Source organism: Balearica regulorum, chromosome 17 (genome assembly GCF_011004875.1).
Source record: "Balearica regulorum gibbericeps isolate bBalReg1 chromosome 17, bBalReg1.pri, whole genome shotgun sequence".
NCBI lineage: Eukaryota > Metazoa > Chordata > Aves > Gruiformes > Gruidae > Balearica > Balearica regulorum.
Window position 1 is genome coordinate 12,063,222 of NC_046200.1, and position 10,422 is coordinate 12,073,643.

Consider the following 10,422-nt stretch of genomic DNA (forward strand, 5'->3'; position numbering starts at 1 on the left):
AGCCCCGCCCGCGGAGGCCATCCCTTCCCCTCCCGGGGCTCTGTGACGGGGCTGGGAGCCGCCGTGGGGGGCGGGCGGCGGCAGCGTTAGGACCCGGCGGCGGCTGCGGGGCGGGGGGGGGGAAGCGCAGCCCGGCGGTTGTTTACCGGGGAGGGGAAAGCCGGGGCAGGTCTCGCCGCGGAGCCGAGCTGCGCGGCCGGGCTGGCGGCGGTTCCTCGCCCTCCGCGCCGAGGATGCTGCGCGGGGACCCGCAGCGGGCGGCGGCGCTGGGCGCCGTGTTGCTGGGCTCGCTGCTGCTGGCGGCCGCCCGGGGCGCCGAGGGTGAGTGCCGGCTGGACCGCCCTGGGGGGCCTGGCTCGGCTTTGTTGTGGGGGACAAAGGCCGGTCTCGGGAGAGAGACACCCTGGGGGGGGGCGGGGGGCGACCGGGCTCGTATCCGTGGGGGGCGTGCTGGGGAGCGGCCCGGGGTGATGGGGGCTGTCCGGCCCGCCCGCATGGCCTGGCCTCGTCTCTCCGCAGAGTGCCTCCGCGGCAACGGCGCATCCTACCGCGGCAGCCAGCGAGTGGCCTCCGGCGGTGCCCCGTGCCTCAACTGGCTGGCGGTGCGGAGCAGCCCCGGCGCCGCGCTCCCGGCAGGTGGGTCCGGGGAGCGGGGCGGGGGCGGGGGTGGAGGGAACCGGCGGTGGGGCATTTCGGAGGAGAGGGGTGCTGGGGGAGCCGGGGCCGCGGCGGTGCTCGCGCTGACGGCCCGGTACCCTCCAGCAGTCGCCGAGGACCACAACAGCTGCAGAAACCCCGACGGCGACGCCGCGCCCTGGTGCTACATCCGAGGCACCGCTGGGGTCCCCGAGCGGAGACCCTGCGACATCGCCCAGTGCCGAGGTAGGAGCTGCCCCGCCGGCCCCACTTGGCCTCCTGCCCTCCCCGGGGTATTGCCCTCCCCGGCCTGCTTCCTGCCGCTGGCGGTTGGGTTTGCCACCGGGGTGGGGTTCCCCCTGCGCACAAACAAGCCCGGCCTATAGCAGCACCCACTGCCCTCCCCCAGGAACGGAGTGTACCCGGGGCTCCCCTCCAGCCCTCCCCTGTGTGTGCACATCTGCCTCCCAGCTGTGCCTTGCCCCTACAGATTTTCTGTTAGCGCCTGAAAAGGCCTGTGCAAAGCCTTGTGCACCCCCCTCCCCGTTCTCCCCCTCCCCGTTCTCCCCCTCCCCGTTCTCCCCCTCCCCGTTCTCCCCCTCCCCGTTCTCCCCCTCCCTTTTCACTAGTCGCTGTAGAGCTCTAGCTGCGTTGCAAAAGGCTGGGAATCTAGGAACTGCAGAAATGTTCATAGACCATTACTGTGGGGTGTGTTACTGCTGTCTGAACAAGCGTCCTGCTGCTAAACAAGTGCCAGGGTGAATTTGGTTACAGGTGGGGAGAAAGAACTTGGAGAAAATGAGAACTTAAGGCAGGACAGTAAGAAACAGAAAATCCCAAACACTGGATTTCTCCTGGATAGTCAGGATGGGAAACAGTTTACTAAGAGAAAAGGTGTAGCTAAAGCCTGTTTCAGGGAGAGAAGATGTCTGTATTGACTGAGGCCAAAGTAACCACTCGGTTTTTGTGAACTGTTCACTTGTTTCTGGGCCTGTCAAGATTCACGCACTCTACTATCCCTCAGGATTGCTATCCTTGCATGTAAACACTTTCCCCTACACATACATCCTCTCCTTTACTTCACTTTGCTCATCTTTTGCCTCCTTTTCCCTAAAGATAAAACAAATGTTCTGCTGCCAAGATCCTTACTCAAAACAGTCATGCAGCTTCAGGATGGTTACCTGACCTTTCAGCCAGTACACCATTTGCATGTTTAAGGATTTGGCTATTTTTGTGTCTCAGAGTGGTCACTTTTTTATTTTAGTCATGTCCTGCAGCTCCCCTCAGTTCAGCTTCTGTGGCCGACCCTATGTAAAGTAACTGGGCAGTGCAGGAGACCTTGATTTCCTGTTTCTAACTCCCCTTCTGTACTTCCATTTCACATTCCAATGAGGACTCAAAATGGCTGCAGATAGAAAATCCACACGGAGTTATTGCTAGCTGTGGGGTGAGATCCAGGGCCTACTGAGGGGTGGAGAGAGTTTTCAGGTGTGGATGCATACTGTGCATGGTATTTCCAAAAAGTAGTTTTTTCTGTTTAGGACAGATACATACTTTCCGCTGTCATAGCTGTACTTAAACTAGTCAGTGGCTGTGCTGCCTGGAGGGTTGCTCTGGCTTAGCCTGTCCATCATGCTAAAGGAGTTTGTTACACAACTGCAAAGAGGGGCTGGGTTAGAAGAATGTCCCCAGGTTGTTTTCACACCAGCTGGAATCTCCTTCTGTCAAACGTTCCTGTGTCAGGAAGATTGAGGCAGAAGGGAGATAAATAGGCTCCTGGGAGATTGAGGATGGAGATTCTCATCATCTTGTTCTTGTCTGTTCAGCATGATTGAAGCTGCAGCCTGTATATTGATCTATACACTAAATGAAGTCATTGTGCGTCCCCTGGACTCGTGCCCTGAACCTGGGTTTCGTTCTACTGTCTGACTTCTGTCTCATTTGTGGTGGTGCCTTGCATTCTTAAAATAGGTTCATGTCAAAGGAAAGTGGGGAGTGCGTTTCTTGGCTGCCTTTGTAGGATTTCTGGCAACAACTTAAGAGGGACCAGTGTTTGTCAGTGTATGTTGAAGGCGGTTCAGTGATACCAGTCTAGCACATGTTGTTTTGAAGGATGCATCAAAGCTTCATATTTTGTATGTCTTTTTCATCTCAACAGATGCTGGAGCTGCCACAGCCCCAGTCCCTACAGCAGAAGTTGGTACTTCTCAGGAGGTCAACCAGGTGTTCGAACCAGCGGATACCTTGCCCTCCCGGAGCGAGGCAGCTGCTGTGCAGCCCGTCATTGGGATCAGTCAGAGAGTGCAGATGAACTCCAAAGAAAAGAAGGACTTAGGGACACTAGGTACAAACACAGGTTCATGTGGTGAATCCATTCCTGTAGTTCTGGCAGGATGGACTTGTTCTGAGGCTCTGAAAGCAATGCTATAGCTGGATCTACTGCCTCTAATTTTGCCTCTTTCCTTTCTCTCTGCACAGGATATGTGCTGGGGCTGATCATGATGGTGATAATCATTGCTATCGGAGCCGGCATTGTCCTGGGATACATCTATAAGAGGTCGGTGGCTATTCTCCTTTGTCCAAACCCAGTGTAGGCATGAAGCAATGTGTGTAGAGCGGGAATGTCTGAGCACCTGCAGACCCAAGCAGATCCTAATGAAAAGGCAGATAGAAGCATGTTCTGATGTGGCACATTGTGCAAGAGTTTCACTTCTCGCACTGAGGAAAGAACTATTTAAGACAATCCCATTCTTCTCCATTTCACCCATCAATGTGGTATTCTGTCCCATTTAAAGTTTCAGACTGCTCTCTTTATTTTTTGTGTGTGCGCATGGGCATTGATGTGGCTTTCTCAGATGCATCCAGGGGAGCTGAATTTTACCTAAAAGCTAGAGAGAGCAGATCCCAGGTGCTCTCACAGGAAGTTTCTTTTGTGATCAGAAAGAGAACAATCCTAGCAGGCCACCTGTTCCCCTGGTTTCTCTAGTCTAGTTAGCTTTAGATGAAAAACGATTGGCAAATTGTTTGCCACTCATGCATTGTATCCTGTGTAGCTGAATATCAAGCAGCACTTTATTATTGTCAAAGTTAATTTTACCAAAGGTCCTGTATACTTTAAGGTCAGTTTTGATTCACTTAAGTTATGATTTGTTCAGCCACTTTACTGTGTTGGGCAGAAATGTTTCTGTAGCTCAGCAGCGTTTGAGGTTAGTGGTAAGAGCAAGAGCTTAGTTGTAAGAGACAGGGCAGGATTAACAAATAGCACTGAATGTCGCTGCAGCAAGTGAAGGCTCCCTCCTCTGGGAGGGTTTGTTCTGTATTTTGGCTGTTTGACAGCAGTCTGACACAACCAAGCAGAAGGAGCCCTTTCCCAAGCTGGGACATGTCCTTATGTAAGTGTTTATAATAAATGCCAACAGAAAAAAAAACAGAGGGAGGAGTGTTACATAAGGGCCAAAACACAGCGCGCTGCTTGTCGAGGAATCTGATTTGAGGTGTCACTTCAGAGAATGCTCTTGTGTGCTGGCAGGAACGGCAGCCACTGCTGCATGCTCGTAGGCAGCTTTGTAAAGAAGCCAAAATGCTTATGTGCTGACAGGAAACCCCAGTGGCTCTGCCTGGTTGGGATCGCAAGCCCCAGGAGGAGTGAACGGTGGTTCCACCTTGTTCCTATCTTACTGGAAGAAGCAATAGACCAATGTTCAGCTTTGTCCAAATGCAGCTTTGTTTCTTCAATCCCAGATTCTCATAGGAGGGCTGCAGTGCAGGTTTACTGTCTTTCTCTCTTCTTGCCTTGCTCTCAAAATTGCATGTGCAAGCTGGCAGGTTTGGGTAGGTGTGGTGAGAAACCTTTAATTGGTTTAGTAGCTTTTGGTATACATAGCTTTTCTGGAGACAACATGCTATAAATGCCATCCATTTTTAAAGCAAGGCAGTTCTTCCTCGGTACAAATTACAGAGGTGTCGCCTCCCTTAGCAACAGGCTGAAGAGTGAGGTAGGTTTGTGGTATCAAGCTGTTAGCTGCAGCAGCAGAAGGCAGGGCCAGCTCTGAAGTAAGCTTTAATACTTTCAGGAACAGCTTCATTTGCTACACAGGTCTGTTTGCTGCAACAAAAGGCAGAATCTGTCACCACCTCCGGTATTTGTTTCTATCAGATAAAACACGTTACAGAAGCTCTTTTCCACGGCAGTGGGCTCTGTGCTGTCTCACTGCTCCCCTGGGCCTGCACCAGGCAGTGCTCTGGGATTATATAGGAAACATTTGTCAGCTCCATGGTTTGAAGGAGAAGCCTGGCTTTACAGTCATCATTTAGCTGTAGCAATGTCAGTGAATAAGGCAGTTTGAGGGAGGGACAGACTTCACTTGGCTGCTTGTTTTTTAAAGATGCTCACATGGGGTCCTCTGCTCACAGTAGGGAATGTTTCTGGTCCTTTGTATGTAGCTGAAACACGTTTCTTAAAGAGCAGAGTCCCTTCTTTTCTACTACATCACCTTTAGTGAGACTCTGCTTCCAAGCAGTGGCACTCACCCTATGCACATACATGTTTTGGTTCTTTCTTTTTAATCTAGGGGGAAGGACCTGAAGGAAAAGCATGAACAGAAAGTTTATGAGCGTGAAATGCAGCGCATCACACTGCCACTCTCAGCGTTCACCAATCCTGCTTGTGAGCTTGTGGATGAGAACACAATTGTGGTGCACACCAACCAGACGCCTGTGGAGGACACGCATGATGGCAGTGGCCCACTCATGGGGCAGGCGGGTACTCCTGGTGCCTGAGCAGCTCAGGCAGGAGTGATACAGGCTGAGCAAAGCCTCCAGCTTCCCGCTGTGAGTGTGGGGGTTGTGTGTGTTCATTTCTGTTTTGTTTTCTTTTTGATGAAAGCCAGATGAAGGTGATGCAGAGGGACAGAGCAATGGGCTATTCATCACGATCTGTTTGAGGAGCACCATTCAGTGCATGACCAGCTGGGGACTGGTGTGGTGGACCTTGCTGCTTCCTCCCACCTATCTCCGTGGCGTTACAAGGAGCTGGGGGGTATGATGGGCCAGGCTCACAACTGGCCACAGATCCCATAGTCCGGAGTGTGGTCTTGGCTTCCTCTTTTTCTGTTCCTTTCCTGTTTAACGGTGTGCACTGTTACTTAAGTTTCAGCCTGGAACCCCAGGAGGGAGCAGTACTGCAGGGACTGAGGGGAGCTTCACGTCAGACTTAGCTAGATAATTACACTCTGATTATAGTTCCTGCCTTTTTGCTTTAGTGGCTGAGAGCTGGAGACGCTGTCCAGAATCCTGCTGCTGGATCAGGGTTTTTTTTTTTCCCCAAGGAAGAGTATTTGAGGGATGGCTTTGGCCAGGAGCAGTATGTCTAGCCCCAGTGTCAATTTGAAAAAGCTCTTCTCAAGCTCTTGACAAATCCAGGTCTTCCAGGGCTGAGGCCACATCTCCATTCCCTTGTGGTGCTACATGCACAGCCACAGTTGTAGGTGTCCAGGTGGTCTGTGCTTCCTGCTCACTTACACAGATCAGGAGACCAGAGGCCAGCACTAGATAGTCATGGAGTGAAGAAAACAAAGTGCCCTTCAGTTACCTATAGCAGGTCGAGCACTGAGGACAGATACCATCCTCTTCCCGAATTCCCTTGGCTTTTTACAGTGCCAGCTGCAGAAAGAGTGGCAGTGTGGCCGAGCCAGCTGGGGAGGTCACCCTGGCCATGATGCAGCAGCTCTTGCTCTAAGGGCAGGACAGGGTCGCTGCTCTTGCCAGATCCCAAAGTTACGGCATGGCTCCTGGCCCAGCCTCCTTCACACACACTCAGCTTGTGCAGCAAGACTTGCTTAGAGAACCTGGCCCTATTACAGAGATTTTTGTAACAACTTTTATTAGCATTTCAGGGGGTTTGGAAGGGATGGTTGCTGCAGTGTCTCCCAAATGGCACCAAGGCAAGGCCAGTTCAGGGAAACATCCGTCCCCGCCTCAGGGGATTCAAGCCATTCAAGTAAGTTTTCTAGCCATCTGCTTTAAAGCTGTGGGCCTAACAGGGAACAGCACGGGTTTTAGTGATGTTTCATTCAGAAAAGGGAAACAGTTTATTTTTAAAGGCCTTTGAATACCATTTCTTTGTAAAATGTTTTAAATACCTCATTATGAGAAGGTGCAAACTGTGCTACCTTGTATTAAAGCTTAAAGAAAAATGCTCTGTAGACTTGTTTGGACTGTGGCTTATCTGTATGTTCCCCCTGCCAGAGCAGCATCCTTTTGCTTGTTGCAGACTTTAAATTGAGGAGAAGGGAAGATGCTACTTCAGTTTGTCAGGCTCAAAGGTAAATCCCTACAAGCAATGTCTCCACTAGGGGCGTGGAGCTTGTCTCCTTACTGCCAGCAGCTAGTCTTGGACTGGGACACTATTCCTGAAAAGCAGCTGTGGGTGTGTGAGCTGTGCTGACTAAGCAGGCTGGCCCGTGGGAAGATGCTCTCAGTTACAGCCCCTTCCTGCACTGACACAGGTCAGTTCTGCTTTGGTGCTGCTCAGCAGCAGCTCCATCCCTTGGGGCCTTGCATTGGAAAGCGTGATGGAGACCGAGCACAGCAGGTTACAGGAGGTACTGACATAGCTAGCATTTTTGTTCAGTTGTTGCCTTAATAAATGCCCCTTGAACTACATATTTCAGAATAAGAGGTTTCCAAGAACAGGCTGTATTTTTATCCTGGTTCAGAAAAGGAAAATGGAGAGAGGCTCTATGATCTGCTGACTCCCGTCTACCCTTAAAAAAAGCCACCAAAAACCACCAACAAAACTCCAACACAAAAACAACCAACCAACCAAGCTTGACAAGTTCTTCCCTTTCCATCACTCCAGGTATGTAGTACTATAGAGCACTCACACTGCGCTTTTGTAGTTCTGTAAACATGTCAGAGCTCTTTGGCTCAAGAAAGGGAGTTCTAGATACTCATCTGTGCAGTTTTGATGTTGCTGTTGTGTGGCAATAGAAACCTGAGAAAGTTAGAGTTTCCTGCTTTTATGTAACAGAGAGGCAACACAATCTTGTTTTCATAGCATACATTTACTGCTTTTTAATTTAGTTAGAACATGGAGCTGTGCAAATCACAGTTCATAAACCCCACCCACACATCACCCAGGACTCTCCCCTTCAGGGGTCCCCTCACAAACCAGCCTGGGAGGGGGAAAGAAAGGGCAAATCCTATTAACAGTCCTGAATCCACTGGACCCAGTTTAGAGAGGCTCCTCCACAGGAAGTCCCCAGTGTTTCTAAAATATCACTACACAGACTAAAAACACCACCCCATGCCCCCCCCGCTTTTGTCAGGTGATGGCTGGTCCCATGTTATTTTACATAATACTTTAAATTCATGGGTAGGGGGAAGAAATCAAAGTAACAGCAAAGACTAACACCAACTCCCCACCATTCAATACTGAAGGAAGGGATGGGGCGAGAAAGGAACACGATAAAAATCCAGTTAAACCAAGATGTTTGTGAAACTTAAGAGCAGGACTTGAGCCAGCTTTTTGTTCAATTCTGCCAACCACATGAGCTACTACAGCAGTAGCTTGCTTCCTTCTCCCACTGAGGGAGGAAGAAGAGAAGTGCTGGAAGAAAATACACCCCTACCCACCTCCCAATGACTCCAAGCCCTTTTTTTTCCCCAAAAGCAGGGAATGACCCTGAGGAAAGCTTCTGCTTGGAGAATCAGCTCAGGTGCTGCAGCAGCAAGAAGGACCTTCAAAGGGAGCAACTTGCACAGCCTGCAGGAAAGGATGAGGTAATGGCAACTGAAATACTAGTTCTGCAGCTGCCACTCCTGGGAGGATGGGACATTCTCCAGCACTTTTCTGTTCATGATAAGTCCATCCTTTAAGTAGCCTTTGCTATTGTCCATGTACGGAGTCTGAGCCACTTCAGACTTTTGGCTTTCTGAAGAGCACCTTCTGCCACCCTTTCTACCACCTCACATCCACAGGCCAAGAGCTCAAGCAGCTTCAGCACTCCAGGGATGTCTGCTGCTAGTGCCTAGTGCAGTTCTACACAGTCAGGTTCAAATACTCTCACCTAGGTTAAGGTTCTTGGGCAGACAAACTCACTGTGCAGGCTCTGGGTCTGAAGATGCTCAAGTGGCTCAATGGCTGCCTGCCTTGTTCACCATCAGAAGGGGCAAGCAGAGCTCAGTCTTAGTGTTTCTAGCCAGGCTTTTGGAGGTATTCAGAGACGGAGGAGGAAAAACCCACAAAACCAAACCAAAACAAAAATTCATACACACTTCTCCACAGACAAGGTATCTCAGTAGAGCTGCTCATTCCTGGGGCTTTTCACTCCCTCCCCTGATGCACACTGGAGGCCAAAATCTCAGTGGGTTGTTTTGGAAAACGCATGCACAAACATACACACACACGCTGTCCTGGTGGGGCCTTTTGCTGGATGTTCAGTTTCCCCAGCTTTCTGAGCAGGGCAGTCAGTGGGAGAAGCAGTTCCAGAAGTGCTGGTCCTTGCCCAGGAGAGTATCCTATACCAATTCCCTCCCTGGCAGATGGGCCAGGGTGGCTTCACAGCTTGCAGCCAAGTTCTAAGGCACCACAGTAAAGAAGCCTGAAAAGGCCAGAGAAACATTTCTCAAGCCAGAAAAATAGTGTTGAGCAGCTTTCCTAGGTGCAGTTGGCAGGAAACAGCCCTTTTTGCTTCTGAAACATGCCAGAAATCCACAGTGAATCAGGATGTCCACAAGGAGAGGTGTTGGGTGGGGAGAGAGAGGCAGTGCAGCAAACGCACACCGTGGTGCCCCATTAATGCCCTGGAAGTGGCTGAAGTGCATCTCCCTCCCTGTCACTCAACTCCAATGGAAGTGGTGCAGGCAGCAGGACAAGCTGACTAGGTTGCGTTTTCAGGTAGTTTGTCACGGTTCAGTCCATACTGCACACTCACGTTGTGGTCCAGCTCCTCCAGCTCAGATGGAAGGGGGATGGCAAGTTCTCCCAGGTAGAGAGAGAGCGCTTCAAAGGAATCTTCCAGCTTGGAAAAAGGGGGCCTAGAAGCAGCAGTGAGGAAATGCGAGTGAGAAAGAGGAAACAGAACAGCATCCAGAAAGGCTGGGCTAGTTGTTCATCTGGGCTACTATCCCGTGCACAGAGGTGGAGCAGGGACACGATCCCTCCCCATTCAGTTTCCAAGACTGCAAAGATCCCATCTGTCTGGGCTACCTGATTTTATGGCCAATGACCAGGGAAGTCTGGCTCTTTTGGAACCCACTAAGCATCAACACTGTTCTGAAACTATAAGTTTCACAACTGAAATCAAATGAAATATTCACATTTCAGAGCTGCTGCCAAGGTCTGCCCCTACTTTTTGTACATGAGAAACCCTGAACAATCACTCCTCCTTTACCCTGTCTTGGAAATTGTTTCAGAGACCTCTAGCATATAAAGTGGTCTCTTTCCCACATTGATGAGTCTTTAGTCTTTCCTCATGTGGAAGCCTTTGAGCATTCCCACAGAAAGTTGGAATATAGCCCTCTACCACCCTCTGTGCAGAGCAGTCCTTCCACCAAGGGGATACAGACACATCCTCCAGACTTACAAAGAGGAGTTCTCCAGACCCCAAACCTACCTGCTCTCTGGTTCCAGTCTGCAACAAATGGCAGCCAGAGGGAAGAAGGCTGGAGGACAGTCAGCAGGAACAAACTTCTCCCAGAACAGCTTGACATTAAGGCCAAAATCCAGTGTGCGTGGGAGGCAGTCGGGGTCAGCATAAACCTGGCCTATGATCTAGGGAAAAA

The 10,422-nt window shown here is 50.7% G+C and overlaps 2 protein-coding genes across 4 annotated transcripts in view; one reads left to right on the forward strand and one right to left on the reverse strand.

The window, feature by feature from the left end:
- Positions 1-36: 36 nt before the first annotated feature.
- PIK3IP1 (phosphoinositide-3-kinase interacting protein 1) lies at positions 37-6,839 on the forward strand. 2 transcript variants are annotated; one of them, XM_075769693.1, is made up of 6 exons: positions 37-321; positions 520-636; positions 763-882; positions 2,795-2,980; positions 3,115-3,193; positions 5,208-6,839. In XM_075769693.1, the coding sequence occupies exons 1-6, from the start codon at positions 234-236 to the stop codon at positions 5,413-5,415; spliced, it is 798 nt and encodes a 265-aa protein (XP_075625808.1). In that variant the 5' UTR covers positions 37-233; the 3' UTR covers positions 5,416-6,839. The 2 variants fall into 2 exon arrangements, with proteins under 2 accessions (XP_075625808.1, XP_075625809.1); XM_075769694.1 differs by having other exon boundaries at positions 118-321; positions 766-882.
- Positions 6,840-7,684: 845 nt separating this feature from the next.
- The window catches only part of LIMK2 (LIM domain kinase 2), a 31,868-nt gene continuing 29,130 nt past the window's right edge, over positions 7,685-10,422 (reverse strand). For both annotated transcript variants that reach the window (XM_075769691.1, XM_010302229.2), the window contains 2 exons: positions 10,254-10,411; positions 7,685-9,675 (listed from right to left, as the gene is read on the reverse strand). In XM_075769691.1, coding sequence (XP_075625806.1) covers positions 9,519-9,675; positions 10,254-10,411 — 315 coding nt within the window. In that variant the 3' untranslated portion in view covers positions 7,685-9,518. The remainder of the gene's footprint in view (positions 9,676-10,253; positions 10,412-10,422) is intronic.